We start from the raw sequence: 13,305 nt of genomic DNA on the forward strand, positions 1-13,305 counted from the left end.
ATAACTGGCTCACCGATAAAAATGCCATCGTATTTTAGGGGAAAAGGTGAATTGAACTTGAAGGAGCAGAGAGCTAGGGAGGGCGCCTGAAAGTAATTTCCTAAGGTGCTTTAGGATATCTCTGTTTTTTTAAAAAGGTGCTGCTGCTGCTGCTAAGTCACGTCAGTCGTGTACGACTCTGTGTGACCCCATAGACGGCAGCCCACCAGGCTCCGCCGTCCCTGGGATTCTCCAGGCAAGAACACTGGAGTGGGTTGCCTTTGCCTTCTCCGAAAAAGGTGCTAGTTGAAATAAAACCTTGAATCTGTTATCTCGCCACCTGCTGGGCAAAAACCAGAAACTCTTGAGAGGTAGCTTGTTGAGAAGAAAGGATAACTTGGACCAATCGGAGACTGTATTTCATTACTTCGTGTATCCTGAGCATATTTCTGATCCCCATCAAGCATTTTGTTTTGGTTTCTGAGCGTGAGATGAGCTGTAGTTACTGACAGTGAAAGAGAAGAGTCTGATTATTGGAAAGATTAAACCAAGGTGATGGACAATCAAGCAAGCCATGTCCTCTTTTTTTTTCTCTCGAAGAAATTCAGCATAAATATTAGAACTGGTAGAAAAATGTGAGGAGCTATTTTGTAATTGAAATCTGACAAAAGAGTTCTCTCAAAATAGTCACCCAGAACTTCATCTTGTGCCAGAATACTAAAAGCGTTTCATGTAAACATTTAAGGATTTACACCCCTTGAAAAGTTCCCCGTCATAAGCCAGATGATATCATATGTCCCAAGACACTGTGACAGAGTCTATCGCGAATCACTGTTTGCTTGCTGTCACTTAGTACAGTGAACAAATGATACAGCTGTATCTTTTCTTTATATCTCAATTTATTTTTTAATTCCTTCATTCCCCTTGTTCCATTCCTATAAAATAGGGTTCACAATCTCAGATACCTCTAGGGATGAGAAAGGGGTAGGTAAGTACAGGAGTGGGGTTGGCTGGCGGGAACCATGGCCCGGTGACCACACCTCTCCAAAGGGGCAGCTGACACACAGCTTCAGCACAGTTTAGGGCATATGGGAAAGTGAGCCCATCACTGCCAAAACCTGTTCTTTTTTTTTTTTTTTATGAGAAGCTCAGGATCTGGATGTTTCACATGTGATTTTTTTTTCCTACCTTTTAAAAAGTTGGCTCTCACATTAAAATAAAATTACCGATGAATACCTCAAGCAGAACACTTCCATGAGTTGGATTCAAGCCCCTAATTTTTGACCTAAACCTTATACAAGCTGTCTCATGGTTAAGTGTTTAAAATTAAAATGCATCTAAGTCGCTTAAGTTACTCATAAGACCATCAACCAAAAAAACAATATATGAACATCTTGCAGGCTCATTGGTTTCTGACAAATTCCCTTAAATCATAGGAAGTTAGTTTGAATTAGCATTTGATTTAGTATTAGTGTATTTACCAACCTGCCACCGCCCAAAAAAAACCATTACGCTTGCTTTTTGGCAGCTGTCAGACTCCCCAGCTCAGCTGACACTGCTCCCTGAGATTTATTTAGAAGTTAGCTATCCTTCTTCCTCATTTTGACATTGCAGCTTACACTTCTTGAAAGAGAGATTTTTGAAGGGTAGGGAAAGGAGAATCCCCTACCATAAAATTTTTGAGCCTCTTGACATTCCCATATACACTTCAAAATTTAGGTTTTTAATGGGAAAATTTAAAGCACAATATTGCACTGAAGAAACTAACCCATCTTCTAATATTTTTTATGTAAATGTAGCACTTTTTGTATAAGACTAGAAATCTACAATTATAATTAAGAGGCTAAATCATTACAGGATATTGTCACAATCCTCTGACTAGCGTTAAGGAATTATGTATCGATATATTCCTGGCTGAAATGTTATGGCAATTTTCAGTACTCAGAGCTTAAAATGTGGGTTTATACCTTATAGAAGACATAATTAAAAAAAAAAAAAAAGCGTATTGTACTTGAAGTTCCTCTGTTCTGACACTCTTTAGGTATTTATAGATGAATTTATCAGGTCTCACTATGTAGCAGGAAGAAAATTAAAACTCTGGGCTTAGAGGTCAAATAGACTGGTGTTTGAATTTCAGATCTGCTTTTTGGCTGCAGAAGTTCATCTCTTCTGGGCTGTTTTCTTGTTTATATGATAGGAATAGTATTAGCAAGGTCACCAGGTTGTTGTGAGGAGTAAATGAGTAATGCAAGTAAAGTCCTTAAAACAGTGCCAGGCACATAGTAGGTGCCCAGCAAACACCAGCATCCTTTCTCCCTCTAATGATACGCGTGGCTCACATCACCCCCCTTTCAGTAACCATCACACATCTGCCTTCCTCAGCCTTACTTATCTTTCAGCACTGCCTTTCCTAGTGAGAGCCCCTAATTTAGTATTTAGTATAGCAGAAGAGAAGTTATTTTCCTAATCCCCCTGTTGATGATCATTAGCAGTATCATTCAGATTCCGGGACTCAGTCTTCTTTTCTGTAATAAAGAGAATTGAATTGAACACAGTTTGCTTATGTTAGAGTTTTTAAAGATGTCTTAAGCGGGTTCTTAGAGAGTGGTCGGAGAAGGCAATGGCACCCCACTCCAGTACTCTTGCCTGAAAAATCCCATGGATAGAGGAGCCTGGTAGGCTGCAGTCCATGGGATTGCTAAGAGTTGGACACAACTGAGCGACTTCACTTTCACTTTTCACTTTCATGCATCGGAGAAGGAAATGGCAACCCACTCCAGTGTTCTTGCCTGGAAAATCCCAGGGACGGGGAAGCCTGGTGGGCTGCCATCTATGGAGTCGCACAGAGTCAGACACAACTGAAGCGACTTAGCAGCAGCAGAGAGTGGTGGTACTTTGATGGCATCATCACAACTTTGCAGTTCTAGAAACTTAGTCATTTCATTTCACTTAGAGTCAGTTAGCCTCTGAAGGGCAGGTTCAGCCTAACTAAACTCCCAGGATACTGGCTGACAGACAAAAACTCCATTTAATTACTTTATCCTGAGAACTAGGAGCGTTCATCTGCCTAGGACTCTGTTTCGGGCAGCAAGTCCACTTAAAGAGATGAAATTATAGATAAGAGGGTTTTGGTAAGCAGAAAATGAAAGCAGAGATGGGTTAGGCCCTCTCAAGAATTATTTATGTCATGCTTTGGTAGCCTAAACAATTGCCTTTGTGCTTTTAAGAGAGAAATTGATCTAAAACAAAAATCAAGGTTTATAATCTGATTTCAGTTTAGTATTAAGAAATGCTTGATTTTCAGGTTTTGCTTTTGGTAGATTCCATAAAGATCATCAGGCTTCCCTGGAGACTCAGTAATAAAGAATCCTCCTGCCAGTGCAGGAGACTCAGGTTTGATCCCTGGGTCAGGAAGATCCCCAGGAGAAGGAAATGGCTAATCTCCAGTATTCTTCTCTGGGAAATCCCATGAACTGAGAAACCTAGCCCATGGGATCACAAAGAGTCGGACACGACTGAGCAACTAAACAACAAAAACAATAAAGAGTGTCAGTCCGCTGACACACCTCCATCCTCCCGCCACCTCTGTGTGTATTAAGCACACTTCACTGTAATGAGAGGAAAGAAATTTTTTCTGCTTCTTTTCTTCTCAAACACATAGAAAAAGCCCAACCAGTGTTTTATTTATAAGCTTTTAAGTGGTCCCTGTGGACCTAAAAGTCTTGCTCTTTTACGAAAACACATGATCTTGTGCTGGTAGGATGGAAGAACAGACAGCAGAGTTCTGGCATGATGTCAAGCCCTGGGAAAAAAATGTTTATTAAGCACTCAAGTGTGATAAGAACAAAACAAAACAATGAAATCTTTTAGAAAGTACTTATTAAACATTTAGACTCTGAGAACTTGACTTTGATAAATTAGAAAGCCAGCAAAAACAGAACTAGTTCCCACTGGGTTTCCTTATCCGACTTATCCTTAATCAGCCAATAATCCTAATGGCTTTGAATGGCTCTATAAAGGCCTCTCTGTAATTATGGCCTCAAGCATAAGTTTTAGGGAAAGCGAGTTAGACGAGATGTTAGGTGATAGAAGGAGAAAGGGACCATGTAACTTGAAAGAGTAAAAATGGTGTTAGCGAAGGGAATTTGGGGGTAGAAGTAGGAAACTCAGAGGACTTCAGTCTTGTTTGTTGATTAACTCCCAAGGGCCTGGCATTATGATAAATTTGTAGGGAAATGCCCCCAAAAGTTTAAGGCATAGTACCTGTATCCAAGTAACGAGACTTGGGCCGGGCTTAGCAGGTTAAGCAAGGTTTGAATGAGGAAAGAGGTCATTCTAAGATAAGAGGATATTGTGGGCAAGAACATGGCAACATGGCATGATTGAGAGGGGACTGGTTGGATTGCAATTAGCCAGTGCACACCAAGAGAGAGAGCAGCACTGCAAGCTAACCCTGCACAAAAGAATATTCAAAGACTGTTCTTTTGGAAAAGCCAACAATACATTTGACTAATTTCCTGGTTGAAGTCTTTTGTCTCAGATCAGATCAGATCAGTCACTCAGTCATGTCCGACTCTTTGCGACCCCATGAATCACAGCACACCAGGCCTCCCTGTCCATCACCAACTCCCCGAGTTCACTCAGACTCACGTCCATCGAGTCAGTGATGCCATCCAGCCATCTCATCCTCTGTCGTCCCCTTCTCCTCCTGCCCCCAATCCCTCCCAACATCAGAGTCTTTTCCAATGAGTCAACTCTTCGCATGAGGTGGCCAAAGTACTGGAGTTTCAGCTTTAGCATCATTCCTTCCAAAGAAATCCCAGGGCTGATCTCCTTCAGAATGGACTGGTTGGATCTCCTTGCAGTCCAAGGGACTCTCAAGAGTCTTCTCCAACACCACGGTTCAAAAGCATCAATTCTTCGGCGCTCAGCCTTCTTCACAGTCCAACTCTCACATCCATACATGCCCACTGGAAAAACCATAGCCTTGACTAGACGGACCTTTGTTGGCAAAGTACTGTCTCTGCTTTTGAATATGCTATCTAGGTTGGTCATAACTTTCCTTCCAAGGAGCAAGCATCTTTTAATTTCATGGCTGCAGTCCCCATTTGCAGTGATTTTGGAGCCCAGAAAAATAAAGTCTGACACTGTTTCCACTGTTTCCCCATCTATTTCCCATGAAGTGATGGGACCAGATGCCATGATCTTCGTTTTCTGAATGTTGAGCTTTAAGCCAACTTTTTCACTCTCCACTTTCACCTTCATCAAGAGGCTTTTGAGTTCTTCTTCACTTTCTGCCATAAGGCTGGTGTCATCTGCATATCTGACGTTATTGATATTTCTCCCAGCAGTCTTGATTCCAGCTTGTGTTTCTTCCAGCCCAGCATTTCTCATGATGTACTCTGCATATCAGTTAAATACCCAGGGTGACAATATACAGCCTTGACATACTCCTTTTCCTATTTGGAACCAGTCTGTTGTTCCATGTCCAGTTCTAACTGTTGCTTCCTGACCTGCATATAGGTTTCTCAAGAGGCAGATCAGGTGGTCTGGTATTCCCATCTGTTTCAGAATTTCCCACAGTTTATTGTGATCCACACAGTCAAAGGCTTTGGCAAAGTCAGTAAAGCAGAAATAGATGTTTTTCTGGAACTCCCTTGCTTTTTCCATGATCCAGTAGATGTTGGCAATTTGATCTCTGGTTCCTCTGCCTTTTCTAAAACCAGCTTGGACATTAGGAAGTTCACGGTTCACATATTGCTGAAGCCTGGCTTGGAGAATTTTGAGCATTACTTTACTAGTGTGTGAGACGAGTGCAGTTGTGTTGTAGTTTGAGCATTCTTGGGTGTTGCCTTTCTTTGGGATTGGAATGAAAACTGACCTTTTCCAGTCCTGTGGCCACTGCTGAATTTTCCAAATTTGCTGGCATATTGAGTGCAGCACTTTCACAGCATCATCTTTCAGGATTTGGAATAGCTCAACTGGAATTCTATCACCTCCACTAGCTTTGTTTGTAGTGATGCTTTCTAAGGCCCACTTGACTTCACATTCCAGGATGTCTGGCTCTAGGTCAGTGATCACACCATCATGATTAACTGGGTTGTGAAGATCTTTTTTGTACAGTTCTTCTGTGTATTCTTGCCATCTCTTCTTAATATCTTCTGCTTCTGTTAGGTCCATACCATTTCTGTCCTTTATCGAGCCCATCTTTGCATGAAATGTTCCTTTGGTATCTCTGATTTTCTTGAAGAGATCTCTAGTCTTTCCCATTCTGTTGTTTTCCTCTATTTCTTTGCATTGATCGCTGAAGAAGGCTTTCTTATCTCTTCTTGCTATTCTTTGGAACTCTGCATTCAGATGTTTATATCTTTCCTTTTCTCCTTTGCTTTTCACTTCTCTTCTTTTCACAGCTATTTGTAAGGCCTCCCCAGAAAGCCATTTTGCTTTTTTGCATTTCTTTTCTATGGGAATGGTCTTGATCCCTGTCTCCTGTACAATGTCATGAACCTCAGTCCATAGTTCATCAGGCACTCTATCTATCAGATCTAGGCCCTTAAATCTATTTCTCACTTCCACTGTATAATCATAAGGGATTTGTTTTCGGTCATACCTGAATGGTCTAGTGGTTTTCCCTCCTTTCTTCAATTTAAGTCTGAATTTGGCAATAAGGAATTCATGGTCTGAGCCACAGTCAGCTCCTAGTCTTGTTTTTGCTGACTGTATAGAGCTTCTCCATCTTTGGCTGCAAAGAATATAATCAACCTGATTTCGGTGTTGACCATCTGGTGATGTCCACGTATAGAGTCTTCTCTTGTGTTGTTGGAAGAGGGTGTTTGTTATGACCAGTGCATTTTCTTAACAAAACTATTGTAAAGCAGCTACCCCTATAAACACCACCTAGGTTAAGAGATAGAAAATGTCTGGTAACTCAAAAGCCGGGTCTCTGTGCGCCAGTCTAATCACAGCGCTGAAACATACATAGCACGTGGATTTCATCCCATCACCACATCACCCTTCTTGCAGCTCAGCTTGTCCCGTCAGTGAAAGTATATTCAGTTCATCCACTATGTCCTTTTGTTACATCGTTTGTAGTTTTTGATAGTTCGCTTGTTATCTAATGTAGCAGGATGTCTAAGACTCCTTTTTTACGTTCCTAAACCTGGAATCACCCATTTCTCCAAGAAACTCTGGATTCTTTTAGTGGAAATGGGATTTTGAGCTCCCATTCCGGTTGCTAACAATGCTCACTGTTACTGGATTGGTCAGTTGTTTCGAGGCCTTTTTGGAGGACAGAGAATATATATTTTTCTTCTGCTGCTTTTATATTTTGACTGTGTCTATCTTGTCAGAACATGTAGCCGTTACATACTGTCCTCTCTCCCTTCCAACTTCTTTTGGCCTTTCTCCTCAAGGAACTCTGCATTTAATACTATCAACCCCTATATTGATGTTTCTACTGTAGTCAGTTTGGGTTGTGTGAAACTCATTCTTCAGGTGATATATCAGGATAGAATCATGAGAACTGTATTCTGTGAGTTCTTGCTGATTAATAACTGTTTTTTCCGTGCTCTGTGACCTTGAAAGTCACAGAGTTTTGCTAAATATGTAATCTTTGACTTGCATTTTCTTTCTTTGAGTCTCTTAAATATGTTTCTCTATTTTATTCTAGAAAAAAACATTGAAAACTGTTGAAAACCGATGTAGTCTTTTCTTGTTTTCCTTGTAAATAACTTGCCCTTTTTGCCTCCATGCCTAAAGATTTTTCTCTGTAATCTAAATATTTTCCCAGAATATATCTGGTGTTAGTTATCCTGGGTCAGTATTCTCGAGTCTGCATTGTGTCCTTTCAGTGTGTAGTTTCTTTTTATTTCTAATTACGGTTTTTGGTATTCTGTTCCCTTGCTTGGATTTCTGTGAGGGACTCCTGTTACCTGTATGTTGTATCTGTCTTGGCTCTCTTGCCATGTCTGTTGTGTATATCCACTCTTGTGTGTCTTTCAGTTTAGTCTTCATTCCTGAATTCTTACTAAATTTCTAATTCTTTATGTAGTTCTGTTCCTTCATTTTTAAGCTTTTCTGATTTCTTCATTTATATGGGTCTTTGTGTCTTGAATATGTTTTTAATGTTTTTAGCTTATTTTGTGGGCTGCTCTCTATGGGGTCGCAGAGAGTCAGACACGACTGAAGCGACTTAGCAGCAGCAGCAGCTTATTTTGAAATCGTGTTGTTTTGTTGGCCTGCTTTCATTGTATAATGTCATATTTTCATTTATAAGTGTTCTTTTCATTCTCTTAATGACTCTTCACCCTTTTAGTAGAAACGTCTTCTCATTTCTTAGGTACACTCTTTTATTTATCTGAGTATAATGATTATTATTTTCTACCTACCTAATTTATTTCCTCTCCTTCCTCCATTTGTTTTGGCCTTTATCATTTTAGAGGCTTTATTCAAATACATGGTGATCCTTGGTTATTGGTTCATATTTAAGAATTAGACAGTTTAAAAAAAAAGCTACTTGGAAAGTCTGTGTGCCAGGTCTTGTTGAATTCTAGACTTTACCATAACATAGTCTGGTTAGGTAATTTCACTGTAAAACCCCAATGTCAGTCAGTATCTTTTCATTGAGGGTTTTTTGGGGGTTTTTTTTGTGGGGTTTTTTTGTTTGTTTGTTTTTTGGTTTTGTTTTTCGGTGCTGATCTTGTGTTTCAGAGAAGATTCTTCTAGTCTCCTACCCTGCAGGGTGTAAGATTAACTGATAGTGTTCTGCTCTGAGGATAAGAAAATCGTCCCTCTCAGTATGTAAACTTTTGCTTAAGGAGGTTGCTTCTAGGTATTGCTGGTTTCCCCTGGTCCAGACTCTCATTTTTATTCTCCCTAGAGAAGAGTCTCTGGTGACATGCCTTGGAGGGAAAGGGGCAATTGCTGAGCTATATGGATTAGGTGAGGAGAATTAGTAGGTTCTATTTCTTAATCAGTTTTTTCTAGGAATTTTCTTGTTTTTAGGCTCACCTTTAACCTCACTTGGAGAAGGAAATGGCAATCCACTCCAGTACTGTTGCCTGGAAAATCCCATGGACAGAGGAGCCTTGTAGGCTACAGTCCATGGTGTCGCAAAGAGTCAGACACAACTGAGCGACTTCCCTTCACTTTCACTTTCACCTCACTACAAGACATACCTGTTGCTTCCCACTGCTGAGCTTTTCGTGAGTTCTGCAGTGTAAATTAAATGACTTGAACTTTCCTGGGTCTGCAAAATCAGTCATTATTTGTCTTTCTACTTTCTAAAATGCTGTTGCTATTAGCTCTCCTCTCATCTCTTTGATAGTTGAAGGGCTGGTTGTGTGTGTGTGTGTGTGTGTGTGTGTGTGTGTGTGATTCTTTACTATTGTTCAGTGTCAGTTTAGGAGATAGAACAGAGCTAATGCACAGGTTCTGTTCTCTGGAAATCCCTTCACCTGTATTGTACAGAGAATCTCAGAGAATTCACTCTTTAGGTCTATTCTTATTTGTGTTTGAGCAAAATAATATTGAATAAAATGTCTTTCTAATGACACATTTTTGTTTGTTTTAATGATTGCTCCTGATGCTGGTCTGAAAAGTTTCAAAATGTGTTTTATTTTCCTCTTTCTGCCAAGCCTCAGATGTGTTTAACCTAGTTCTTTTCTATAACTTTGCAGGCCCATGAGTAATGTTTATTTCATTTATCTTTTTTGAACAGGGAAGAGAATGTGAGAGGTTATACAGAAATGCTCTATATTAAGAGATATAAGATAAGCCCTTAGGATAGCCACTAAGGAAATAACTTTTTAAAAAGTGAAAAATCATGAAGGGATTTAAGAGGCTATCAGAAAATATTCACTTACTATTTTTAAAAATCAGTGGAGGAATAGAAGAACAAAAAAAGATGTGATATATAAAAAACAAAAATTAAATTGGTAAACGTAAGCCAACTATTATATTAATATATCAGTAGTAACATTGTGAATGGCTTAAATAGTTCAGATGACCAAAATTATCACATGGGTTTAAAAAGACAAAAGAGAAGATCCAGCTATATGCTGGATAAGCAAAATCAAGAGTAGAAAAACAATGGAGAAAAATCAATGAATCCAAAAGTTAGTTCTTTGAAAGGATCAACAAAACTCTACCAGACCTTTAGCTAGGTTGACCAAGAAAAAGGGAGTTCAGCTCAGTTCAGTTGCCCAGCCATGTGTTACTGTTTGCCACCCCGTGGAGAGAATACTGCAATTACTAGAATCAGAAATGAAAGAAGGGAGAGTGCTGCCAACCTTACAGAAATAAAAATAATTATAAAGGGATGTTTATCCTGTGAACATTCAGATATGCCAGTAGGTTGGACAGCTTAGACAAAATGGGCATGTTATTTGAACAGTATTCTCTGTACTTAAGAGCTGACTTGATGATCTGTTTCCAGGCTCCTGCCTTCTCCTCTCAAGGATGCAGTAGAAGTCTCAACCTGGAGAAGATGCTACACTATGCAGGAGGTGAACTCTGCCCTCAGTAAGATCCAGCTGGTGGGATATTCTCAGAAAATTGTGAGTGTTAATACGATTTTAACTGATTGACGAATGGTTTTGATTCTTTGGAAGGATTCTATAGTTCCCTTTTTTAAGTGGAAAGATAGAACATCTGTTATTTTCCCCCATCCTTCCCAGGTTCTTACTGGGTGCTCTGTCCTAAACCTTATATTCCCCATCAGTCATTAGCATATAAGTCAGGGGGAAAAAGGCATCTCATCCTGTTTACTTTAGAACAGTGACACCACTTGACAGGTTTTGGACTTGTGAAGTAGAGAACAGCATCAAAGGGATCAAGAAACAATTTGGCACATATGACTTCTGAGCTCTGATCATGATGAGGGTTCCCATTCCTGTCAACTGTGGCCCAGAGCCACTTTTTAACAGAACAACCAAGATATTAATTCCTAACCTGAAAAGGGTTAAAAAAAAAAAGAAAAAAAAAAACCTAAGTATTTATCTCTTTGGCCTATATCATAATGTATCATCTCTGCTTTTTAATGGGTGGGACCTGGGTGCCTGGTGACATGTGGATGGACTGAAATTCTCAGAAATGTGATAAGTGAAAGACTGTAAGATGTGTCTGTCCCATGGTCTCCACCGTCTTTCTGTTCTTAAACTTTCTGATTCACTTGAAATAGTTTCTAAGTGAAGAAGGATTTTCTGTTTTTTTCCTCTGCAAACGTAAGTGGCATGACTGCACTACTGAAAGTTCAGCACACATTCTTACGATGGTTCTTTTCTAGGAGCTTTTCGGCGCGGTCCAGGTGACTCCTCTAAGCTCTGGCTATGCCCTTGGAAGCTCCAACTGGATCATCCAGTCCCATTATGAGAAAGTGTCTTATGTCTCTGGATCCTCCTTGCTTACCACGCACCCACAGGTAATTCTAAATTCTCTTGTAACAACTCAGATTTTCAGTTGAAAGTGAAGTTGCTTAGTCATGTCTGACTCTTGGCGACCCTATGAACTGTAGCCCACCATGCTCCTCCATCCACAGGATTTGCAGGCAGGAATACTGGAGTGGGTTGCCTTTTCCTTCTCCACCCAAGAGATCAAACATGGGTCTCCCGCATTGCAGGCAGACTGTCTGAGCCACCAGGGAATCCCTGAATTTTCAGTAACTCACCCTACATTCAGAATGTTTCCAGAGTGGCATCAGCTCTTTGTCATTTTTTATTTATTTATTCGTTTCTACAGTAGGTCCTTCTTGGTTATCTATTTTAAGTGAAACAGTATGTACATGTCAGTCCCAAACTCCCAATCTATCACTTCACCCAGCCCTCCCGGCCACAACCATAAATTCATTCTGTAAATCTCTGAGTCTGCTTCCATTTTGTAAGTAAGTTCATTTGTATCTGTTTAGATTCTACATGTAAAGCAATATCGTACAGTATTTGTCTTTCTCTGTCTCAGTGAGTTCACTTAGTATGATGATCTCTAAGTCTGTCCATGTTGCTGCCGATGGCATTGTTTCATCTTTTTAATGGCCGAGTAGCATTCCATTGTATGTATTTACCACACCTTCTCATTCTTCTGTCAGTGGACTTCTAGGTTGCTTTCATGTCTTGGCTATCGTGAATAGTGGTGCAGTTAACACTGCGGTCCGTGTATCCTTTCGAGCCATGTTTTTCTCTGGATAAAAGCCACAGGAATGGGATTGTTGGATCATGTGGTAACTCTTTTTTTTGTTGTTGTTAAAGAAACCTCCATACTGTTCTCCATAGTGGCTGTACCAATTTACATTTCCACCAACGATGTTGGAGGATTCCCTTTTCTCTACTTCTTCTCTAGCATGTATTGTTTGTAGACTTTTTTGATAATAGCCATTCTGACAAGTTTGAGGTGATATCTCACTATAGTTTAGATTGTGTTTCTCTAATGATTAGTGAGGTTGCACATCTTTTCATGTGCCTGTTGGCTGTCTTTATATCTTTGGAGAAATGTCTGTCTAGGTCTTCTGTTCATTTTTTGATTGGGTTGTTTGGGGATATAAAACTGCATGAGCTTTTTTCTCATTCTGTGGGTTGTCTTTCTTTTATTTTTTCTTTCCCCTTGTGATTTCCTTTGCTGTGCAAAAGCTTTTGAGTTTAATTAGTTCCCATTTGTTTGTTTTTGTTTTTATTTCCATTATTCTGGGAGACAGATCAAAAAAAGATATTGCTGAAGTTTATGTCAGAGTGTTCTGCCTATGTTTTCAGAGTTTTTATAGTATCCAGTCTTACATTTAGGTGTTTAATCCATTTTGAGTTTATTTTTGAGTATGGTATTAAAGATTGTTCTGTCTTCATTTTTTTTTAACATGTAGCTGTCCAGTTTTCCCAGCACCATTTATTGAAGAGACTCTTCTCTCCATTGTATAGTCTTGCCTCCTTTGTTGTAGATTAATTGACCACAGGTACATGAATTTAATTCTGGCCTTTCTGTCCTCCTGCTCCATCGATCTATAATTCTGTTTTTGTGCCAGTACCGCGCTGTCTTGATGACTATAGCTGTGTAATACAGTCTGAAGTTCAGGAAGCCTGATTCCTTTTGCTTTTCTTTCTCAAGATTGCTTTGGCTATTCAGGGTCTTTTGTGTCTCCACACAACTTTTAAGATTTTTTGATCTAATTCTATGAAAAATAGCATTCATAATTTGATAAGGATTTCATTGAATCTGTATATTGCCTTGAGTAGTATAGTCATTTAAACAATATCGATTCTTCCAACCCAAGAACATGGTATATGTGTCCATGTGTTGGTGTCATCTTCAGTCTCTTTCATCAGCATCTTATACTTCTTGGAATAC

The 13,305-nt window shown here is 39.7% G+C and overlaps 1 protein-coding gene across 1 annotated transcript in view; it reads left to right on the plus strand.

The window, feature by feature from the left end:
- The window catches only part of INTS9 (integrator complex subunit 9), a gene marked incomplete at its 3' end in the record, with an annotated part of 103,893 nt that overhangs the window by 59,456 nt on the left and 31,132 nt on the right, over positions 1–13,305 (plus strand). Inside the window, 2 exon segments of the mRNA XM_045165000.1 lie at positions 10,415–10,535; positions 11,264–11,398. Of these exon segments, the coding sequence (XP_045020935.1) occupies positions 10,415–10,535; positions 11,264–11,398 (256 nt within the window).

The sequence above is a fragment of the Bubalus bubalis genome, chromosome 3, assembly GCF_019923935.1.
Source record: "Bubalus bubalis isolate 160015118507 breed Murrah chromosome 3, NDDB_SH_1, whole genome shotgun sequence".
In the NCBI taxonomy this organism is placed as follows: Eukaryota; Metazoa; Chordata; class Mammalia; order Artiodactyla; family Bovidae; genus Bubalus; species Bubalus bubalis.